General features: G+C 37.3%; 1 protein-coding gene across 2 annotated transcripts in view; it reads left to right on the forward strand.

Moving 5' to 3' along the window:
* The first annotated feature begins 220 nt into the window (after positions 1-220).
* The window catches only part of LOC134797539 (protein sister of odd and bowel), a 65,264-nt gene continuing 39,815 nt past the window's right edge, over positions 221-25,669 (forward strand). Inside the window, exons 1-2 of one of the 2 annotated variants that reach the window (XR_010145095.1) lie at positions 221-1,720; positions 3,793-4,238. Coding sequence is in view for 1 of the 2 variants with exons in the window: in XM_063769818.1 (XP_063625888.1) it covers positions 660-1,720; positions 3,793-4,168 (1,437 nt within the window). In the remaining variant the exon portion in view is untranslated. Of the gene's footprint in view, positions 1,721-3,792; positions 4,825-25,669 lie in introns of those variants that run through there. The other variant, XM_063769818.1, reaches the window with a different exon arrangement.

Consider the following 25,669-nt stretch of genomic DNA (forward strand, 5'->3'; position numbering starts at 1 on the left):
TAATGCTTACATCCATCGCTCAAGCATAAAACGTTATCCTAAATGAGTGACTTATATGATACCAACGTTTGGATTATTTAATTTATGTAAGTATATATTTATAACTTTTATAAAATTGATTATTAATTGGATATATCTACTTGAGTAGTTAAACAATTTTTTAAAGGTAAATTAATACCTACACTAAATTATTAATTAGACTTGAATGCGAATAATTTGATACATTCATCTGATTGAATGCTTGTTGTTATCTCAACGATCATTGTAGCATAAAATGGGGCTGACCGAAACGATGGCCTACAATCATTGTTTTCCCATACGCAAGTACGGGACGATTCTATTTGGAATCTCATTACACTTGAAAGGGTTACAACAAATCTGGCGCAACGCGCTCTCATGGACGTGTCTGTCGTTAGGGCAGCGTGAGGTGACCATTACTGCGTACAAAGAGTTACCTAAAATAGAGAGCTTTTGTGAGGCGGGAGGAGGCGAGGGGAGGGGGCGGGGCGGTCGCCGGCTGCCCGCCGGCTCAGTCGCGCCGCGTCATACGACCGCCTCGCACGCTCGCGCGCTTCGGAACGACGCACGCGCACGCGACACCCTCCGCGCCCCTCCCGCGAACACGTGCACAACCCACCGATGATTTTTGACTAACAATCATGCAAGAGCAAAGTTCGTCGCGATCAAGCAAATCTACCTTGAACTCACTCGAAAGCGCAATCCTCAAGCTCAAGAACAATCTTCAGATACAAGACACCAAGAGCTCCTCAGACATGAACAGCGTTATAACCGTCGACCCGCCCTCACCCCGGCCGGATACAAAAAGCAACACAAGTAAGGGCCCTAGTACAACTACAACTACGAATCTGAACTTATCTATTGCATCAGCGGCGTTGTTACAAGAAAACATGCTACAAAGATCTCTGCAAGGTGTTGTCCTATCCTTGCAAAACGCTATGATGAATTCATTACAACAAGCTGCTTTGCTGCCTTCGAACTCAGCAGCTGCCGCCGCTTTAAATTTACAAGCATTGGAATCTTATTTGACTTTACAACGTTTAACATCAGTGTCATCTGTAAGTAGCACAATTCAGCCTAATACTTCTGAAAGCAATTCCACTTCCAAGCAGGACATATTGAGGATAGCGACGGCAAGCGCAAAGATAAGCGAAATTGACGTTACTGAAAATACATCTCGGGATTTCTCCCCAAAAACACCTGAAGACTATCAGCTGTCTGATGCTATAGCTGCTGAAGATGTAGACTTATCAGAAGAAGTGGAAGAAGACTTGGCTTTATTAGACAACGAAGATGACTTCACATTAGAACAACATTTGGAATCGACATCAAAAAGCTATGGCTATGGTTCGTCGAGCTTAGACAATGGGTATCCAAGCCTTTTAATGAATTCCATGTATCAACAACAAATGAATGGAAGCCCATCTCAGGCACCTTTGTCACCGCAAGCATCAAACACATCTAGCTCCAAATCTACGAATAGTTCAACATCTTCAACGGGTAGCAATATATCAACTAAGCAGAAGACGACTGGAAGCGGACCTAGGACAAAAAAGCAGTTCATTTGCAAATTTTGCAACCGACAATTCACGAAATCATATAATTTGTTGATACATGAAAGAACTCATACAGATGAGCGGCCATATTCCTGTGATATTTGCGGCAAAGCTTTCCGACGGCAAGATCACCTTAGAGATCACAGGTAAAACTACACAATTTAATCACAATAATACTCAATGTTATACTATAGAAAACTCGTTAACTAGGTATTAAACATTAATAACATAACCTTTGTAATAAAATGTAAAAGTCATCACTAGATTGCATGTTCATAAAGCACGAAAAAAGAATCGTTACATCAATAATGGAAGAAAACTATTTCAAATATCCATTTTACGTGTCTTCTTATTTGGTGAGGTCACGCATAACTCTTTCTTAAACCGATAACATATTTTAAAAGATTCACGATTCTCCATTTTAGATATCAGTAAAACATTATGGTCGTCGATTTCCAACGCGAAATCTTATTAGGAACTTTTGAATAATGGCGTTGAAGAAACACATACAAAACAAAAAGGGTTAAGTATGGCTCGGACAGATGGTATCGACAAGTCGTCCGTCACGCTCGTAAATTATTTCACAAAACCGCCGCTAATCTCTGACGATCCAATGTTTTAATTTCGCCTCCTCATTTTGTTTTTCTTCTCCTACGCATTCCTTCGAAATCTTTGCGCATAATCTTCCCAACCCAACGTATTTGGTAAGAATGTAATAACATACATTTTTGTCGACCCGATAGCACCCGGCACTTAAGCATTCCCAACTTCAAACATCCCATAGATCTTAAATGCTATAAAACATGAGATAATCCAAACAACAACTCGTAATCTCAGTTAATCTATTTCTTTACTTATCTGGTCGATCCACACCCAAAAAGAGCTAAAGGTGTTGAAGTTTTAACACCTGTCTCGGCGATTTCCTCCCAAATCACCGTATCTCTGTAGCAATAAAATAAATTTCGTGTAGACGCCGGAGGGTTAACCCGGGCCCGGCCGCCTGTCGATGTTCAATCGGTGTCTCTTGACACGATACATTATAATGGACCGGAGCGGGCCTTCGACGGGACCGAACAAAGCACGTGGCGATCTTGACGTGAGGATTAATATGGACGACAAAAAATAAAAACTGTAGTAAATATTCGTTGCACACTGTCGAGTTTTTGTGTCGGGTCGTTGGTATTTTTTGTGTCGATTGAAAATTTAAATAACCTTAAATTAATTTTTATCTCGTTTGATAATTTGAGAATCATTTTTCATACTGCCAATTTTGGCATTCAATGATGTGCGTTATTATTTCTCAACGTGAAGAGATCGAGGCGAGTACATTATGGATGTTGAAAGCCATTTAGGTGTTGTTCACGAGCCATCAATACGCATTGCGAGCTTAGTTAATCAGAGATTTGTCGTGTTGAATCGAGTTAGGCCTAACGCGATGCGCCGCGACGGCGCGCTGTCGCTCCACGCTCCACTGCGCGAACGCCGCTCGCTCTAATCACCGTCATCATCTCGTGTTTTAATATTGAAATTATTCTTTCATTCACCATCTCGAAACGTCTCTTTATCATCGCCGATCTAACTAATCCCAACGATTATTACACGTATTACGTTACTTTGAACACATCGTAATTTACTCGCTTCGAGTCTGTTTGTTTATTCGATACGGAGATGATTTCTCGAATCGGAGAGCCGAATGCTGGCTTTATCGTTTTATGTTATTATTGATTACACGTTGTTCCGCGTGTTAATTATATCTTGTATGTTTAAATTTAATTTAAAATCATAGGTACGTGCGCGATGAATGGTTTTAATTAATACCTTCTGCTGTGTAATTTTGTAAATCAAATTATTAATGAGGATTTATAGACTGGTGTGATGTTATTCGCATGTAACATAGCCATATACCTAAAGCCCAACTTTCAGATAGTCGTATACTGATGAAGTATTAAAATCGCATGTGCCGGCTGACGTAAATGAACATAAAAATGAGAGGGTTTGCCAATTTATTACCAATATCCCGAGGGCAGTTGTAGGCTTCCCGCCTCTCCCACGAGGTGTCCGGAACACGCAAGCCGACGTTTCGGCGCCCCCAGACATGATATATTTATTGTCCCTTTCTCATAACCTCCTGACTAAATAGGTACTTATCCTTGTAGCTTGTAAATTAGGCTTTCATTTTTTTTTCATGGTGGTATAATTTATTATTTCTTACTTACAGGTACATACACTCGAAGGAAAAGCCGTTTAAATGTCTGGAATGCGGAAAAGGTTTCTGCCAGTCGCGAACACTAGCCGTCCATAAAATTTTACACATGGAGGAATCGCCTCACAAGTGTCCAGTGTGCAGCAGAAGTTTTAACCAACGATCGAATTTGAAGACACACCTTCTAACTCACACAGATATAAAACCTTACAACTGCTCTTCTTGTGGGAAGGTTTTCAGGAGGAACTGCGACTTGAGACGCCACAGCTTGACACACAACCTCGTCGGAATCTCTTCCGTAGCCACTTCACCTAATGGCAGCAATGGCAAGAGTCCTATTTTAAATCCAAACTTCCCAATTGATGCTCTTGACACTGAAGATGAAAACTAGACGGCTGTTAGTGATACCTATAATAAAAGACTTTAATGATGTTGTTTAGTAAAAGTAAAAGACTGAAAAAGTGCATCATAATTTAGTGCCTTATATGTTTATATCTTTTTTTACCCAAACTATGTGACTATTGACTAAGACTTCCAGCATTTAGATTTCCAGTAATATTGTTATTTTATATTTGGGACATCGCGCTAGTGATTGAAAAATTGTTTGGATCTTTTAGTATTACCGATTTCGACTGTAACATTTTATAAATTATCTGATCTCATTTGTTTTTGTAAATAGTATTAAGATTGACTTATTGAAAATTAAAACCTTTGCCGTCCTCTAGCTTATAAGAAATAGTAGTGAATTTTATGTAGTTTTCCAATTTAGTTATTGGTCTTAATGCAACTAAAATAATCGCTGTATTTTTTTATCTTATCATGACATCTTGTTATTTAGGTCTGTTTTTGTTTTGATAAAATCCTACGGCCCTGTCAATAAACTACATTCCTACTATAAGTATTGTATTAAATTAAGTCTTCCGTGACTAGCTTCATCCAGAATGTTTTCAAAACTTATGGATATAATCTGTACAAATTCTGCATGGACATATTGATAAGGGAAATTATTATAAATGTAAATAAAAACGAGAACTTTGATTATTTGAATTGTTTATTTTTTTAAATAATATTTACCGACGTTGTGTAACAATACAACAAACTCAAAAAGCTGAGATGACGGCTCTCACGTGTGCCACAAAAGCGCAAAATACTATCAAATACTGACAGAGGACTAAACAGAAACTGCCAAAGCATGACTGTTTAGAAAGATAAGATAACATCCTAGAATTAACTAGAGTTACAAATACCTCCAATATACATTCAGTCTCGAGAATAGAGGGAGCATTCCATAAAATTGTCTATCGTTGTCCTGTACTTACGAACGCCAATTGTCTGAAGATTTACAGGTATAAGAGTTTCTTTCTCTGTGACAAATGGAAAAAAATATGCACAGAAAAATAATCATCTAATTTAAACGCCGAAAAAAAGTTCAAATACACGTAACAAAATGCGTTTGTACGGGACAGCCCGCGGAATGCTCCACAGAATCCTACAACTTGTGGGATTGATAATTGGCAACTTCACTAGAGTTGCAAGCGCCCGTAGATGGCTGCTAAACATCAGACGACAACGACACTGCAACAGTAATGCAGATGTAGCTGATATCCGAATGTTAGTGACGTATGTTACAGATCATAAATTTGGAACTAAGTATTTTGTAAATGCAGTTACATAGTCTAGTTGTTTTTTTATTCAATCGTCAATTAACGAGCAGACGAGCCGCCAGATGATAAGCGGTCATCGTCGCCCATAGACATACTCGTAGGTAATATCAAGAGTCACATGCGTTGCCAATTGCCATCCCTTGAAAACCCTAACACTCAGTTCTTGAAGGACCCCATGTTATAAAGGGAACCAGTTCTACGTTCTAGTACCCTAGAACTAGTTCACAGGAACAGGAGGTTATTTAGAAAATGATTTTTTCTGCTAACATTAACGTACTAGTACGTAACCATTGGCTAGGCCCTTATAGGTATGTTACCCTATTTTCGGGTGAAAAGTCTTAAAAAAAATGAAATTTGAGAAATTAGGTACTTAAGCAAGTTTTATTAGGCTTTTATAATTTAGAACCGATATTTTAATACCTATATCTACCTACCAAATATCTGAAAAAAACTCAGTTTCTTTTTTCTTGAATCCAATAAGACAAACAATCAATATCATTTAATACATATACATGGTCCCCTTGGCGAAGTACGACGACTATGTATACATTTAAACCCATTCGTAATCCACAAGATTGCATATTTTTAGATTTTTATAATTCTACTCAATTCGGCGGTTTTCACACCGATGCGATATCTGGATGCAGCGCTATTAGTATAAATTGACATTCGGATGACAACTGCAGCCTGCTGAACCGATTTAGATGAAACTGGGTATGGACAAATTGGACATAGTTTGAGACACGGGAAAGGAAATAAGATTAGTTTTTATCAATCATCATCATCGTCATTACACACGAACGAATACGCGGGAAGAAGCTAGTAGGTAAGTTACAAATCTCTATAATTTAGCGCATAATTAACAGAAATTATAAGATAATAGTTTAGTTTTAAAAAGTAGGTACTTTACTTTAAAAACTAAAACACAAAAAAAATTGGATCTTAAAACGCTGAAAATACTGTGGACAACTAAAAAGACATCGTAGTTGCTCTGGCTACATACTTAGTTCCCATTTTGTTTATATTAAGACATTCGATTTCATTCAGACCATCGATCACATCTGAACAATACTTCGCATTAACAGACCTTATAAGTGGTAATTACAAAGGTCAAACCGAACTCACACAATACAACCACACAGAGTTATGGCAACAGCATAAGGTCTTCTTTGCCTTGAAATCTCTGTCGCCTCTTGCACGTCTATTAACAACAAAGAACGACTACTGAGCTTGAAAAATCGATTCAATACATCCAAATCTATGGAGAACCGTCGCCGATTCACACGGAGAAAAGGACCCATTGTCGTTTCACACAAAAGGTCTTGAGTATATCAAAATGACATAAAGAACCTTATACCATACAAAATAACCTCGTAATGGCCCACATGTCTTCGATTTTTTACATTTCTGGAAATAGATGATGTGTTAAAAAGGCAGATAACAGATTGTGGATTGGTACAGACTTAGTTGCTGAAAGGCATGAAATTGGGAATCTTAGTTCTTAAAATGTTGCAACAGATGCAAACAATGCCATTTCTTAAATGATAATGTTTTTTGACATTAACTTAACACATGTATAAAAAACCTGCAGCATTCTTGAAACAAAGAACCCGCCTTTACCAAAGTTATTATTAATTTCGCTATATAGTCTAAAAGTGGGTATTAGTCTCATTACATTTCAATATAAGAATTCATTCAATAAATAAAATAGAATCATCTAGGTAGGTAAGTACATTATATATTTTAAAATACTCTTTTCGTTCTGCTTGCTTGAGACCACCAAGTTAGAATATCTAAGTTGTTTGTCAAATCTATTTATCATACCTAGTGGTTTACTTACCCAATCTGGTTCATGACTTATAATATTTAAAAAAATAACTTTTTCTGGAGTTTTTTTTATACAATCAGTATTGGATAATATCTTAACCACATGACGGATGATTCGTTATGGCTAAGCCAGCGTTGTGGTTATTTGATTGTAAGCTTTTTTCCGATACTTGCTTTTACACTGTGGTTTTTAATGACACCATGCACTTCAATCGATTTGTAGCGTTGGTGAACACTTGAGTTTTTTTTAATAACTGGAACTAGTGAGTCATAAATGGGAAAGAAAAGATTTCAAAGATAATTGCCAACATTCAATTAAAAAAAAAATGTAGTACAGTCAAGTGTAAAAATATGGGTGCACAAATAATCTCAAAAATATGTCCCATAGCTCTTATGCCAGCGAATTAAGAACTATGGGACATATGTTTGAGTAAGTTGTATGCACCCATATTTTTACACTTGACCGTACCTACTCCCTACCTACCTACGTTTATTAGGTATAGAACTGATGCTACTTTTTAAAACTAAATTAACACCAATAATTTGTAGTTGACAAACTGCTATTTAATTGACTTAATACCGAAACTGAAGGACACATAAAACATTAAATTAAAAAGGTCTACAAAAACTACACAATAACAAAGATCAAGACATTACATTACAAATACAAAGGCATTCAAAAGGGCATCACTTCACATTAAGCACTGCGGAGACATAATAATGGGACACCGTATCTTAGACCTTTCAAGCCGAGAATTATTCACAAATTACATAGCAATCACCCCAATCGGAAATCCCGCTGGGTTAAACATAGTACACTTTTAAAAGGCAAACATACATTTGCACTGGGCGAAACTTGATGCAAAATCACAAAGCACGTGAAGCTATAGGAATAAAAGCGAATATCGAGATCCCTGGAGAGTCTCTAGGGTTACTAACGGCAAAGTAAGCTTGGTGTCACTGTACTTATTTTTTTCCCTTTTTCGCAAACATCACATTGTCATCGACACCGAAATTACCGACGATTGTCACAAAGGATTATGTTTACCCTCGAAGGTGTTTGAAAAATATTTGCTTTTGCCGTTTCGAGTGCGTTTTATTAGTGGAGCGTTTTTATTCGCGACCACACACGGCACTGTGTTTTTTTTCTTGTGGAATTGTATGAGGTGTTTTGACAATGCGCCAGAACGTGCGTCGGCGCAGATTCGAATGTTAAGCACGGTGCACGGTTTCGCTTGACTTGTTTGTCTTTGAGTTGCGTTTTCTTGTTCGGAGCTTTGCACACATTAAAGTTTGTATTGGAGGATATACATGTTATCAACACTGATATTGAAAATAAAAATATATATTGTCTAAAAGATGATTAGGTAACAAAACAAAACATTGATCAAATATTGAATTTGGGGAAATCTTATTTAGTCACCGATCAGTTGACTTAATCCTATAAATAAACCTGTTATAGTTCCAAATATAGAATTAGTTCTAAGTAGAGTAGGTAGTTATCTTTAGTGAATGATGTCTATTTCAGTTTATAATTTATACATGGTAGTGTGACTACTTAAAAAAAACAAATAAAAAAATATTTCATAAAATAATTTGATTAGTTCCCTATAAGTAGTTTAATATAATTTATTCACCCAAAATATATGTTTGCAAATTGACATCTTATAAATAAACTAAATGATCAAAGAAAACCTTAAAATATCCCTATTTATGTTCCCTAAGTAGTTAGTTCTAAGCAATCATTAAATGCATAGGTACCTATAAAATAAAGAGAGCAGGATATGAACAACTTAGGACTGTTTTTAACATGGCTAGAATATATGTTGATCCAATTCGACTCATCAAAATTACTTTACCGCCTTAACCTTTATCTATGGTCGTTGGTCGTCATTTTTCCTAAAATTTAAACAAAGTGTTGGTGGCGGTATCTGGTGGTCACGTCAAGACTCCCTTTTTTTGACCCGACAAGTCAAATAGAACCCCCGGAGCCCCGGATGGAATCGTTCGTCGTTCGTCGCGCCGTCGTGTGCGGGCACTATCTAGCGAACTATCGCGACGGACAGTAACGGCGTCGTCGCGATACCGGCGCGTGGGCAGTGGCCAAAGAGTGCGCGCGCAGAAAAGACACAGTTTTTTATTTTATTATTATATTTATTAACATAAAAATATACAGCTTATACAAGTACAGTGTCCCACAAAACAGTTTACACGGTTTGACTGTGGGATCGTGTAGTCTCTACTCTCTTATAACAAAATAACAAAATAGTTTACATCTTTTTTTTTTTGTTAGCCTGGTTAAGTGTCCCACTGCTTGGCAAAGGCCTCCCCTCGCTCCCTCCACTCAACCCTGTCTTTTGTTACATTTATCATTACTAATAATGCTCAACAATTACTATACGCGATTTAACGAGGTAACTACGCAGTTTTTTACCAAATTTTACTTTATTGGCTTCCTGTCTAATGTCAGAGGGCAGGCTGTTGAGTATGTAGGTATGTTTAATCTAACCTGACATAGTAGGTACGATGGATAGACCCTAGAATTCTCACTATAGAGAGAGAGGGTGAGAGGAAGCCTGAGATTGAGAGGATGAAAAGATAGATAATTGAATTCTCACTCTAGAGAGAGGGTGAGAGGGAGACTGAGATTGAGAGGGTAATAAACCGTTGATTAAGGACACAATGGGATTCTCGGGAAATTCGCTTTTGTTACAAACGAGACGCCGGAAATCAATATACTCGTAATGTACCTACTTACCAATGTACAGCGAACACATTACCTATTATTAATTCATAAAGTGTTACGCAATTTTGCAGTTGGGTGTATGTACCTATTATCATACCATTCATTTAGCCGTAGTTATATGGACTAAAGAAATTGTAGGTACCATCACGCTTCGCGATTGTTGCGCCATTTAGAGTCCTAAGCTAAATTGGTAGTTCAATAAGTACCTATGCTATAGAATTTCCAATTTAGCAAGAACCCTAAATGGCATAACAATCCCATGTGCTGGACTGTAGGTACATACTTTTGAATATAAATCTTAACACTGCACTGAAACTTTGCTTTCCACCAATCTAGTTCATTTCTAAAAATAAGCCTCACAATCACTTAGCCACTCAACCGTCCGGCCCGCGAGACTGTAGTACCCTCTGCGGATATTCATTCTCCTCGCGTATCTCAAGCTCGCTTCGCACTTAAGCTTTTGATGTTCATATTAAAGGAATGGCATTCGCAATGCACTGATACCGTTACTTGCATTGCCGTATGTAAAAAAAAAAACATATGGCCGTATCTTTAAGGCACGTGTAAAGGGGAGACTGGCGTTTTAAACTTGTCACATGAAATGGGTATTTTTGGCATTTTCAATGCAGTTAGGTAAAGACGGAAACTAATGTAGGTCCTTAGATATAAAGTACCTAATTAGCTATGTGTGCTTCGTTTAAAGTTTGATTGTATTCTTTTAATTTATTTGTTTATTTTACAGCTGTAAGCCTAAGGGTTTATTTTTTAGCATAATAACAAATTTATTACCAGTGATCGTTAATTTTCCAGCAATAATCGCTTGCATGACACATTATCGCTGCCTTAAGCTGACGATGGAAACGTTCGACTAACCCATTCGTCGCTGGATGGTATTCAGTCGTTTTTAAATTATTAAAATTGTATATAGCAATATGCAATTTAGATATTTACCTAAATATGACAAGATATTAGACACAGACATTATTACCTCATAAAACAACAACATCCCAGAAAACAACTGCAACCCAACACCAACAAATTCTTACAAGCAAAATAGAAAACACAGAACGCTATGGATTAAAAGTCCCAAAGTTCGTAATCCGATCACTAAAAATCGACAAACGGGGCGGTGGGCGGTATCACCGATAGCCCCGCCCACCGGCGCACGAGCGCGCTGCGATTGCTCGATCTCTGCGTTCGCGCATCAATCCTTCCATGAGCAAAGAATGTGATTCAATTGAACGCGCGCAGTCTTCAACGCTCTTTTACGTGGTACAGGGCCTAATAGTTCAATTAAATGGCTTTGTGGATCGGGAAGGACTGTATAAATGGCCATTGTAATTTACGGTAAAGGTACCTATAAAATTGACTGGGATGGTCGTGGTTTAGAATTGATAAAAGCCTGTGTGAAATAGTAGGTGCTTTAACTTAGAAATTATCGTGAAATCTCATGTTTAATCATTTCTTTTATCCCTGCTGAGTTTGACTTGGTGACAGCTCGATGTAGAATTAAAAAGTACTTACGTTATTTATTATTTAATTTTAAATGCACATTGATTAAAATTTTATGAAAACGTTTTGTAGGCTGTTAGGTACCTAAACCATCTACGTACTAGGCATAGGTACCTATGCCTATGATACCTGCTTATGCTATACTGTTGTCTTGTTTTTAGATGGTATTAACGAAGTGATACCTCTATCTCTTGTAAGACTAGAATAACTTCATGGGTCAAAATGTCCTCTGAACTTTAAGAACGTTAGTGGTTCAGTGAAAACTTTGACATTAACAATATCACCATGATAACATTGATATGCAAGTACCTACAACTGGCTAATTTAGAATATTTAGGTACCTACATGGTAAGATCTGAGACGGAACAAAAACTACAATACATGATGAGGAATGGAAAAAAAGAAACTGATGGGATGGGAAATATGTATTACAAAAACAGCAATTCACCTACTGTGACTAAGTTTAAGTGCCTAAGATTTAAAGGAAACTCCTGCTTCTTGTACTTACCTTAAAAGGTAGAGTGAGACCAAGAAAAGACTGCAGAGATTTTTTCAGTACACGCAGTCTTATTTAAACGTCATAATTTCATAGAAGTTTGACGTTTAAAATAACACTTAGTATGTTTTCAAAATCTCTGCAGATTTTTCTTGGTTTAACTCTATAATTGATTGTACGAAATTACGTAGTCAATAGCATTGACCTTTTTTTTTAATGCATTGAAAATGTGACTTCTGATAAAGTCTCCAATTTCACTCTGTCGACAAATAGTTAACGCCATGGTGACAAATTAGCTATATAAACGGGTTAGGCTTACTCAGTTGCGACTTGCGGCCCTAATGTTCGCTACCAACAACAATTTGCTACAGTTACACCGTACTAAATCTCTCAAAATACCGACATGCCGACACCTTTGGCACAGTTACAATATTGTTACCAGTATTTTAACATTTCGGTGCCTCTAGAGATTTTTGGTGTTGACTAACAAGTTAGGTAGGTAATGGTACATGAGTGATAAAATAAAACTGGAAATAATGATAAACAGTAGTTTATAATAATTTTCTTCATTTCCTATAATAAGCACAAGCAATACTTTGGCTACATTACGCGTAAGTTTTTATGGCCAATGGCCAACGCCTAAAAAGCTATAGCTTTCCATCCTCCTCAAATGAATCGTTTCCACGGTCCATTCTGTGTTCTTCTTCTAAATTCAACTCCTCGTAGATACATTCTGTACGCAGTAGGTAGGTTTTCTGTGCGTTCTACAACAATGTTGATCTTTTCAAACTTAGGTACCTAAATTAGGTTGTATGTCCAGAAATAAAATACCTTGCATAATGTACAATAAACGGTTACAAAAGCCATGTCCAAGTCCAAAACCGACGGCCCAGGGTCTACGAAGACCGCGCAGCAGGCAAGGAGTGAGAGGAGTCGAGAGAGACTTACCTACAATAATGTTTTTCAAGTTACTTAACTTACTTATCTGGCGCAGCTACCCAAAGTGTGTCTTGGCCTCCAACACGACTGCTCGCCACTGATCCCGGTCCTGTGCCGTTTCTCGCCAGTTTTCAACCCTTTCGTTTGTTTTTCAAGTTAAGATACTGAATACTATATTCTTATTGTACAGATTTTACCTATTATGGTCAATAGAAACAACTCCTAATCGACTCCAAACTGTCCTGAAGCTTGTCGATCTATATACTTTATTGAGTTGGGATTGAGAATTATTGGCTATTTCATGTTAACAGAGTTTAAACGGGTAACAATTATTAAACTTGGAAACCTACTAGGGGAACTCAAAATCGAACTACATTTTATTTTTTGAAACTTAATTAATATCACCTACGTATACTTAAATATCTAATAATCATGGGTTAATTGGGCGTTACGAGTTAGTTATGAAAAATTGATATATTTACAATTTATGTCAAGTAGCCGTCAAAGCCTAAGTACATGGGATGAAAAGCAACTGGATAGGCACCTATGCTGTTATTATTATGTTTTTTTTGGTCAGTAAATTAATTTCTTTTTTATTGCAAATATCTTATCGATATACTGGATAGGTAATATCCTAGTCCCGTGAAACTTACCTAGGTACAGTCAACTGTAAAAATATGGATTTAGCCAACTTATTCAAAAATATGTCCCATAGTTCTTAAGACGAAACAGGAGCTGAGTTTTAAATATTTTAGGTAAATATACCCGTCTCGCTAACGGAAGCGGCACCTAAAAGTAGTGCGATAAGGACAAGGCGAAAAATCCTGCGTAAAAATCTCTAAAATCGAGGTTTCGTACTCCTCTGTTTCCTCCTCCAAAACTTAACCAATCGTAACCAAATTTGTAAATCTAAATGATTATGAAATTATCTGTGTCGAACCGGTTTGCTTTTTTGGCTAATTGATATCAGTTTTGAATGCCACGCCTCTCATTGCGGCATAGTCAATTAGGCCATTATGGCCATTTTTGAAGGGCTCTAGCTCCTTAAAAAACAAAAATACTTATCAAAAAAGCAAAACGGTCCGACACAGATATTGACAATATTAATCTGTGTTGAAAAAATCATTGCTCTAGCTTCAAAAACCACGGAGGAAAACGAGGAGTACGTTTGTATGGAGAAATGACCACTCCAGTTGGCTCTTAATTCGCTGACATAAGAGCTATGGGACATGTTTGTGCACCCATATTTTTACAGTTGACTGTACCTACCTATTGGTAGCCAAATACGAGCTGGAGTTACTACAGTATGGAAGTACCTATTACCTAGGTATTACCGCTCCGCTAACAGCGCTTCCAATATCCAATATTATTTGGTTTTTCTGATCATATCTTAGAATACACTCTCAAGTCTCACTTCCCAACCAAGGACCGATACGACCTTCAAACATTCAAGAAAAGAGCGTATTCTCCTGTAGGGTCGGCAACGCACTTGCAACCTCTCTGGTGTTGCAGGTATGGACGATGGTAATTGCTTACCATCAGGCGATTCGTCTGCTCGTTTGCTTCCTATATAAAATAAATAATGTAGCCTAAATACGTCTCACTGCTGGGCACAGGCCTCCTCTCAAGCATGAGAGGATTTGGGCTATAGTCCCCACGCTGGCCCAATGCGGGTTGGGGACTTCACATACATCTTTTCTTCCTATATAATTAAAAAAAAGACACATGTAGGTACCTATGTCTACGAAGTCGAAAGAAGTAAACCTAATAACATAGGAAAAACATGTTCTAATAACAATTCCATGGTTTACTTAACACAAAAAATGAACCCTGAAAATGCTCCAATCCAAAATCAGTTTTCAGAAACAACTCAGCCTCAGTATTTATAAATGGTGTGAGCTAATCTACCTGGAAACCCTATACAAATAATAGGTAATTTCCACACTAAAACAACCAAACGCACTTAGCCAACGAGGCGATACAGGCGGCGTTATCTTAAAACAACTCTTCAACAGAATAACAATAGCTTTGGTTTCTGAAATCCGCCATTTTGTATTCCAATTACAGGTTAGGTACATACCTAACTAGTAAGACTAACGTGAACATAGGAACCTACAATCACCTGCAATTTTAATATGTTACTCTTCGAAGGCCGCTGAAATATCTGACATGATCTTATTTTATTTGTAGAGCCAAAAGAGCGTTTCACATATTTTTGCGGCCTTCGAAGAGTAACATATTATTATTGCAGGTACATAATAGCAAAAAGAATAGATAGTATAGAGGGGTCCTGTCATTGTAAATTTTGTAGTCACTGTAAATTTACTGCCATCTATCGACACACGACTAAAACTCAAAATGAAAACGTATAAAGTTATCAAAAAATAATAGTATGTAAACCGCTAGGGATTTCATATTAAGTACCTTTTGTTACTGTTACAAGGTACAAAATGCAACAGAGATCATTTTCCATACGTAGGTACAGTCGCCATCAGATATATCGGAGCGGCCAAGGTGCTCACAAATATCGGAACAACCATATACTTGTCAGTCTTAATCTAGTAATGAGTAGGTACTTACCTAGGCCTGAAGCCTTTATTCTTTATTCTTTATTCTTTATTCTTTATTCTTTATTCAAACACTATGTATAAGTTTACAGCTCCAGCCAAGGCACTTATACTGTTAATTAGGTACATATATGTTGTCAGTATCAGTCAGTATCATAAAATTAGTAGGTACACTTATTGTATTACACACTTATCTTTATAATTGAACATACATATTATGTATTACTAAGTTACATAGAGATAAAAAAAAGAATCTGATATTAAATAACATAGGTAGAGTTTAAAAAAATCCTGATACTACGTTGTAGGGACGGCCACTTGTCTGCGAATATGTCTGCGTTTTGGACTGTAGCTATGAAGTTATTTAGTAATTCTATTGCTCGGTACGTGGGTGCGTTTGAACCGTGATAGGTGCGAACATTTGGATATGCAAAAAGGTTTCTGGCTCTACGTGCGCTACGCCCTACTGCAGCTATGTAGTTGTCTGGGGTAAAAATACGCATACGCTCCAGAACGGATGGGTTGTCAATACGATTTCTTAAAAGCAGACAATAGTGTAAGGCAAGCGTTTGCTTACGCCTTAGCTCGAGAGACTCTAACCCTACCATTCCCAATACAAAGGATGACGGAAATAAGTATGGGTAGTATCCGTAATACCTTTTGTAAAGATGTCTAGCAAATTTACGTTGGACGCGCTCGACCATTATGGTATATTTTGCTTCCCGAGGGTCCCATGCGATAGAATTGTACTCAAGCTTGCTGCGAACATAGGCATTATAAATAATTATTGCGATTTTAGGGTCACGAAATTCAGAAGTCGTTCTAATAATGAACCCTAAAATTTTGTAGGCACTTTTGCAAATATTTATAATGTGTGAGTGCATGTTTAGCTTAGTGTCGAGTGTTAACCCTAGATCCTTTATTTCTGTTACTCGGTCAAGGGGAATGTTAGTAAGAGTATATGTCTGAAGGATATAATCTACAGACCGGCTAAAACTTATTACTTTGCACTTAAGATTCATTTAGGTACAAGCGGTTTGTTTTACTCCAGCTGTCAACCATGTTGATTGTTTGTTGGAGTACCGTACAGTCGGATGGATTTACGACCGGTTGAATTATTTTAAGATCATCCGCATAAAATAGTGATTCCACGCCTGATATATTACTTGGCAGATCATTGACCATGATTAAGAAAAGAGTAGGCCCCAGAGTGCTACCTTGACTAACCCCGGAACGAGTGTAATACCTTTCAGATTGGTAAGAATTTAATTGGACATATTGTGTGCGATTCCTGAGGTAGTCAGAGAAGAAAACAAGAAGTTGAGGGGTGAAACCTAAGGCTGACAGTTTGCATAGGAGAGTATCGTTGTCAACTAAGTCGAAAGCTTTCTTGAAGTCGAAATAAACAACATCAACTTGTCGTGCAGTATCCATTTGGCGCAAAACGCTATCAAAGAAGCAAATGTGGTTGGTAGTAGTGGATCGAGAAGCGCGGAATCCATGTTGACAATCTACTAATTTACGATTTATCTGATTAAGTAAGCAGTGGTTTAGAATGGTCTCAAACACTTTTCCAAACACGGACAATACAGCAATGGGCCTGAAGTTTGTGATATCGGAGGACTTACTTATCTTAGGAATTGGGGTCACTCTTGAGACCTTCCATTGGGATGGATATACGCCCAGCTTGAGTGATAGGTTGTATATGTGAAGTAACGAGTGTTCTAACAAGCATACACAGTCCTTGACTAGAAACGGGGGTATACCATCAGGCCCAGCTGACGACTTAGGTTTGAGTTTCCGAATAGCGGCTCTGATTTCTGAAATACTGATAGTTGGGATAGCAATCATAGATTCATTGTTGTTACCAGCCTCCAGTTCCGCTTTTTTGGGATCTAGTTGCGGAGCTTCAGGCTGGAATACGGAGCTGAAGAAGGACGCAAAAGCATCGACTGCTTCTTGATCAACGACTGTTTTACCTTTATATATGTATTCAGATATTATGTTTCTATTCTGTTGTTTACTTTTTACATATTTCCAAAATTCTTGAGGGTTTTTACTTATATTACATTCAATATCATGAAGATATTTTTTATAAGATTTGTTAATTAACTCCTTTACGAGAGACCTGTAGTATTTAAACATTTCGAGGTTAAATTGTAGGCCTAATGATTTAAATTTCTTTAAGTGATAGTATTTTAGTTCGATATATTTTTTGATTTCCGGTGTGTACCACGATGGATATGTATATACTTTAGTTTTGGGTAAACGTTTGGGCACAGTAACATTGAAAACGCCGTAGAGTTTTTTGTAAAAAACGTCTACCGCAGAATCAATGTTATTTGAATTAAGAACATCAGACCAGTCAATAGACTCTAGTTCTGTATACAAGGCAGGGAAATCAGCTTTGAAAAAATTCCATCCGGTCGGAGCATCACTATGTTCAACACTACGTGACGGTGAAGATAATGTGGTCCGTCTTGTCTGTCCTCTTGGCAGGGTGACAGTCACTCCTAAAGGTGGGTGATATGGATCTATTGGTATCAACGGCTCGACATCGCTACCCACGCACACGTTACTGAGACTAGTTAAAACTAAATCCAAAATGCCTCCATATTCGTTACAAATTTTGTTTAATTGCCTAAGTTTGCAAAATTCGGTGAAACAGTTAAATTGGTCAACTACAGTTTTTGTGCATGAGGAGAGGTTGAAATCGCCAATAATAATGGATTTTATGGTAGAAAATGTACAAATTGCATTCTCAATACACGTTAGTACGCGAAGATACTGATCTCTATTATAATTTGGCGGTAGGTATGCTACACATATAAGAATTTTATTATTTTTAATATGAAGTATAACAAATAATATCTCCATGTCTGGTGTCAAGCCATCAATTTGCATTACTAACTGAGGTTTGTAAATATCTTTCACTGCTAGCAGAACTCCTCCCCATCCCGCGTCGCCTGCTCTATCCTTACGGAACACGGTGTAGTTCGACGGGAAGAGCTCAGCATCTTGTATCGAGCTAGTTAGAAATGTTTCAGTGAGCGCAAATATGTCACAGGCACTTGCGAGGGTATTTCTATAAAAGAGCGAGGTTCGGCTACGTAGTCCCCTAACATTTTGGTATATTATTTGTATTCTAGTAAAGCGGTTTTTGTTATGTATTGTTTTTGTCTGCGTAATTTTGTCGAAAGGGCTGATTCCAAGGTTTGACACATACGTCTTTTGGCCAGTTATCAGGGATCATAATTCTATCTAACAGACTCGATGGCACAGTAAGCTTAAATGAAGCATATTGACCGCGGGATTTAAGACATTCAACTTTAAATGTGTCACAATCATAACCTGTAATAACTTTTAAATGATTTTTAACTACATCATCGGGGGTTCCCAACTTCACATAATATAGGTGAATTTGTCTCATCCATTCAGACGCTTGGAGTTGAGAAATGCAAGTGGTAGCACAGCCCCGTGTGATTCCCTTTAGTGACTTTCTATGGTCGTTAATTTCTGATAGGCCATTTTGGGTTGGATTTGTTTCGCGAGATGTTGATGGTGGTACCTTAAGCGGTGCGGCAGGAGTAGTAGACACTTGATTGTCTTTGTTTTTGTTAGGTTTGGAATCGTTGTTTGTTCTTGCCTTGGGACTGGAGCGAATAACGGGCTGGACTGGTAGTAGGATAGGAGAAGCTGGTGCTGTGGTGGTGGTTACAGCGGCGGCGGCAGCGGCGTAGGATGGATAAGTATTGGTAGTTGCGGTGGTGGTAGCAGAAGCGGCGACGGGAGCAGCAGGGGTGGAGGTGTAGGCAGGTGCAGATGTAGCGACGGGAGCAGCAGGGGTGGAGGTGTAGGCAGGTGCAGATGTAGCGACGGGAGCAGCAGGGGTGGAGGTGTAGGTAGGGGCAGATGTAGCGACGGGAGCAGCAGGGGTGGAGGTGTAGGTAGGGGCAGATGTAGCGACGGGACCGGCAGTTGCAATGGGAGCATTGTGCTCACTTAGTCCTGTAACATTGTTGTGTAGTACGGCAGTAATCTTATTAATAAGTGTCGGGATTAATTCATCTGACACCCTCTTGCAAATTTTATCTATTAGACGTTCATTAAATGATTCTTCAATTTCCTGGCGTACAATAGATCGAATACTTTCAAAGTAAAGAATGTCGTCGCGGAAAGTCTCATTGCAATACTGCACACTAGTATTTAGTACATTTGGAGACCGCTCTCGCCGTGTTGTGATGTTTCCAAACATGGAGTTATCTGCTTCGTAGATAGGAACAGAAGGAGCGTTGGAAGTACTGGGATTCGGTATAGGAGTAATTGACTTCTTGGTTTTATTAACGATATTCGTCTTTCCATAATTTTGGTTACAGTGACGGCATTTCCAGTTACTTTTATTTTCTATGGTCATAAGGGTAAACCGTTTAAAACTTACGCCCATTTCTTCTAGACAGTCTAGGCAGTACCTGGAGTGGCAGGAACAACAATCCAGAAAATTTCTGTGGGTCACCGTGCTACATTTACTACACAGAACCATTATCGAATAGTATTTTAGCAAATTTATAAATATATATCAAAGAAAATACGTATATACGTGCTTACTTGCATAAGTGGCGTATTATGATTGTAAATACTATCAAAATAACAACCAAATCAAATTGATAACCTGTTATTACAGTCAGAATACGCCTCCTGGGTTGAAAACGACAAGTCCGCGAAAATTTGAAAACGACAAATAATGTATGAAAATGTACCTATGCCCCACGAATGTTCGGGTTATTACCCCGCCTAGCGTTGTTATGTTACCTATCGCTTTAGGACAGCACTGTAACATGGGTACTTACCTAATAAAATTATAGGTACTTACCTAACTAAACTTCTGTGACCTTCAGATTAGTTTAGTTGTAAAATGTAGTTAAAACTTCAGTATAAAAGAAAACACCTATTATCAAGAATATAACTATCTCAAGTGTGAAGTCTTGTATGAGTATTAGAGTGGCATTGTGTTACACCGCTACAACATGATGAACATAAAATAGATAAAAACAAATATAAATTTGTAATATGATTACAATAATCGCATTGTTTAAGGATAATTGTAACATTTTCGCAAAAATTCCAGGATTCACATGTGATAGATACGTTTATATTTGGAAGATTATTTTTCTAAACACTTTGGTCTTTGTTTAGCTTTTATTTTTAACTTGTTGTATTAAGCATAAAGTCAATATTAATAGGTGTCCTATACACAACATATGATAGGTTGTAACATAGGTTGCTTGTTTAAATTATGGACTTTAGGTACCTAATGCCAATTGTGTTAAGATAGAAAATCAAATGCATTAATTAAACCCACATATCAAACACAAACAAGTTCAATACATAATGAACTACCTACGTATAAAATACAATCATTCTTTTTGGTTTTGTGTCAGTTTTTTCTTCCATTTACAAGCATATTTTGCTATAGAACTATGTAATTTACATAAATAATAAGTAATCGCGCCTGAAGTTAATTTTGGATCATAGTTGAAAGCTTTTGGACTATATAGTTGGGTGGTTTTACGGTACCTAGGGATATTTTTTAAATGGCACTTTTAAGTTTCTACAAAAACTCTGTAGGTACCTACCGATCTATAGGAAATTGGCTAAATCCTGCCTCGAAACAATCCTGTCCTCATCAATGGTACAGTGGATTGGTATACATTATACAATTAACGAACCATTTCTAAAATAACAGTTTTGAATGATTCACGGTTAGTTAGTTTCACTAGACTTATATCGACCGGGACTGGGAATTGTCCCGGTCCCGGTTTGTATTGACGAAAGGTACCTAATCACGATTCATATCCCGGTCGATATAAGATTCTAAAATGTATTGTAACGAGATTAGGTGTAGGTAAGTACGTGTACCAAAACTCACTGCATGGTCAGTTAAATACGTTGCAGTCGCATCATCCATTCTATTACCTGACAATTTATAAAAGTTATTGAAAATAACTAACAATGGGCAGTAAAGAATCTATCACTAATTTTAACAAGGAAATTGACAACGACTGTGGCCGCGTCTACGTAGCCGAAGTAAAGTTATGCAGCTGCAGTTGCCATCTGAACGTCACCTTTAGGATCTCCCCATATATATCGACGCGAATTTGGCAAAAGCCGATAGGAAAAAGCTTTATGTCCGCGCATTAAGAGCGAAAAACCGTAGACGCTTCGGCAGGCGCCGGTCGATGCGAGCCGAGCTGAACGACGACTTTTTCGCTCTTATTGCGCATAACATAAAGCTTTTTCCTATCGGATTTTGCCAATTCCGCGTCGACATATGTGGGGGAACCCTTACAGTACGGTGTAACGCACGCCCGCAACCCAGCACGCGCTCGCAACGTTGAAAGGCATTCATATGACAAATATTGACACCGCACCGCCCATTGTGTCGGCCTCACCTAAAGCAATCTTATCACATATTTGTGCTACAAACACCGCTGTTTGTTGACAGGCGCTCGTGTGTCTGTCGGTTTGTCTCGAGGATGTTAAATAACTCTTATCTTGGTCGGTAATTGACGTATTGGTACGGATTAGGTTTTCCAGGAAAGTAGGCGTTTCGGCGTTTGAGATGTCTGCTTCATTTTCATCTCGTCATTATGATAAAAAGTAGGTAAATATGAGCCTAATTCGAAGTGCGCGCAACGGTTACATAGAGGGCACTCATAAAACCTTGCATTGCTTCTACAGTGGAACCTGGATAATTGCAATCTCAAGGGACCGGCCATTTTTTGTCAATTACCAGGTTTTTCATTTAAGCAGGTCGTGTCAATTAACGAGGTTAAAAAAATCGTTGTGTCAATTATAGAGGTTTTCATTAATAGAGGTTGCGTTCTGACAAATTTCTTTTATGGAGGTGCAAATAACCATTGAAAGTAGATTTACACGCTTACGTTCTGGGTTTCTGGTCTATATATAGCTTCTGTAATTTATACTTGCACTTTTACACTACATTAATTACTACTTTATTTTTTTATTACTCTTTTGGGTTTTAAAAAATCCCTTGAATTGTAGAAGAAAGTTTTATTAGAAACAAAGTATGTGTTTTTGATTTAATCAAAACTATTTCACCTACTACAGGCTGTGATAGATACCCAATAAATAAATTGAATTCTGGATGAAGATATAAATAAAATGATCATTGCTATTAAAATATTGTTTCTGCTGTCTACAACTACATTATTTCAATTACAGAGGTAATAAGTAAGACTCGTTTCAATAATAGAGGTAAAAAGAAGAGCAAATATAACGGATTTTTTTAGCACAGTGTCAATTATAGAGGTCTTAGTTGCGATGTGGTCAATTACAGAGGCAAAATTACGAAAAGCCCTAAAATCTAAATTGCAATTATAGAGGTTCCAAATTTTCAATTATAGAGGCCTTTTGGTCTCAAGGGACCGGGACCGGACTTTTGGTTGCAATTATTGAGGTTTTCCATTTATCCAGGTGCCAATTAAACAGGTTTCACTGTATTATCCTCCTATCGGCTATCCTTACACCAGGGATAAGATTTTAGTGTTTTAACTAAGAAAGTCTGCCAACAAACGAATTGATCTTTCAATATAACATTGAAAATAAATACATATCTAATATTTTTCTCCCAGCGTCCTGACATACTTACCTACTAAAAAAAATATAGGCGATCAAACACAAATTGGCAAAAACGTTCCCACTTTATCGTATTCATCTCTTTTTTTCTTTGATTTACTACATTGTTTTGATGAACTTTTGTTTCTGCAAATAATACAAACGCAGATCTATTTAAGTTACTTTTAGCTTTAGCAATCACATTTTATGAACCTCAAGAGGCTCTAAGGGCAAATAGAAGTAAACGCATAAAGTTTTATACTGAAAGGTTTCTAAAAGTTAATTAATCAGTTTTTATGACCCACACCTGTGTCCTTTTTATACTTAAGGATCAAGTAGTTTATTACTTTATGAGGCCAATATTACCTGAAGTGCCTTTTTAATTAACAGCTTTATTTATAAAGAATTAGCCCACCGTCCATTGGCGGTCATTACCGATATAAACCTACAAAATAGGGGCACAAAATTAAAATGTCTTAATTTTATTGGGCTCCCTACGCTAGGAGTTTTATAATAGTGCTTTAAAAGCATTATAAAGAAGTTACTGGAAGGATGCCTTTTGCGTCTTTTTGGTTTACGGCCTGCTCTTAAAGTACAAGAGCTGAGAAATGTAGGTACCTATTCGACCAGCGACAGAACAGTCCAAAAACGGTACAAACATGCAAGCAAACATACGTGATTTCATGCAAAATAAAAAAATAACTCACTGTTTCCTGTTTCCACAGCAAGTTATATATTTGTAATTCAGTAAGAATTCAACATTTTACACTAACAGCCGTGCCAATAAATACCTAGTAAAAAATATAGGTATCTACTTATAAAGGTACCTATTTATGCATTGCCTATTATTAACTGGAAAATAATACCCATACCCCATAAGTAGTGTATTTATAGGGGTTCTGGCTCAGAATAGGTAAATATCTTTTGGGGCCATTTCTGGGCTTGTTTTGTATCGGTACATGTTCTGTATCACATGTGATGTACCTCTACTCATGGGCAATTGAAACAGCTCACTTTGAGTATACGTTTCCATACAAGATTGTTCGTTTATTAAGGTAAATGTAAGACGACTACCCTAATTATAGGTATTTACTCATACGTTATCAGTACACGTTCCGTGTTATGATATCTTTGTGGTTTTCCTGTACTCGCGGACAATTATAAAATAATTAACTTTGAATACTTATTTCCATACCAGATGGTCCGTTTTTGTTGCGTTCAAGTGTACCTTTGTTTTAATCAAATATAGCGTGGGAGTGATTTGACCTATTCTGTTATCAGTTACTACAGCATATTTTATTCGCTATTATCTAATTGCGTAATTGGGTCACTTGTTCCTCTATTTGAATCGGATGTGTTTTAACAATTTATTGTCTTCATTATTTTATAGACCAACAAACACTGCGAACGTTTAAATTAAAACATATAAAATAAAATGGATTACGCTATTGCATTGTGCGTTAGATTATGGTTCAATAACGAAGGCATTACTTATAACTACAAACGTGCTGGGGATGGAACAGAAAATAACATCCTCTTCATTTCGAGCGTCGAGGCGCTCGCCCCCCGACATGGACATTAACAAATGGAGTGCGGCGCGGAAGGAGCTGAAAAAGGTTCTGAAGGAGCAGCTAGCTGAGCATCCGGCAGTGACGTTGCACTCGGATTACCATGCGGAGGGGATCCTGCAGGAGATATTAGTGAAATATCAAATTAGGACATTCCTTGCAGTCCCATGCAAGCAAACAACAACCATATGGAAAGATGGGGTCATATGGTTTATGGAAGTGAAAAATCCCCTGATAACCAAGAAACTCTATGTGTTTGTAGACTGTTAGTGGGTGTGTGTGTGTGTGTATCTGTATAATTAAAATAAAAGCGTAAGAGTTTTTTAGCATTTATTTATTTTATAATGCCCCCATGCTAGGGTTTTGATGCCATCATCTAAGATGAATCTCTTTTCATCTCTGCCACAGAGAATTTTTTTTCTTTTAATTTGAGTAAACACGTTATGCTTATCACTAATCAAGTTATACAAGTCATCATACAGCGGTTTTTGACTTAAATCTAAACATTTGAAGTATTTATTAAAATTTAATCGCCTGACAGCAGCGGCGCTGACACCTTTATTCTTTTTTATACACTTTCTTTTATTGTCCTTGGTGTATTCGTCTAATATATAAGCATACATTTTCGATCTTAATGCTACAAATTCTCTCACAATTATGCCTTTGTTTTCATCTTTCATTACGCCTACGACTTTTTTATTCACCTGGGGTAAGCCATATACATTATTTTTCGGAAGGTCTGAAGTGTCAAATCTACTTTGTAAGTCTGGCTTAATGTCTTCATAAAAGTTCTTTGTTTTTATATCATAAACAAAAGAATCGGTGTCTGTGTATAACAGCCTCACATTTTCACCATACTTAGGTAGGATATAATCATAATGAAAATTGTACATTAAAGTTTTACTTAATTCTAGCACGGTAAAACCAACATAAATGGG

This window comes from Cydia splendana, chromosome 15 (assembly GCF_910591565.1).
Source record: "Cydia splendana chromosome 15, ilCydSple1.2, whole genome shotgun sequence".
Taxonomy (NCBI): domain Eukaryota; kingdom Metazoa; phylum Arthropoda; class Insecta; order Lepidoptera; family Tortricidae; genus Cydia; species Cydia splendana.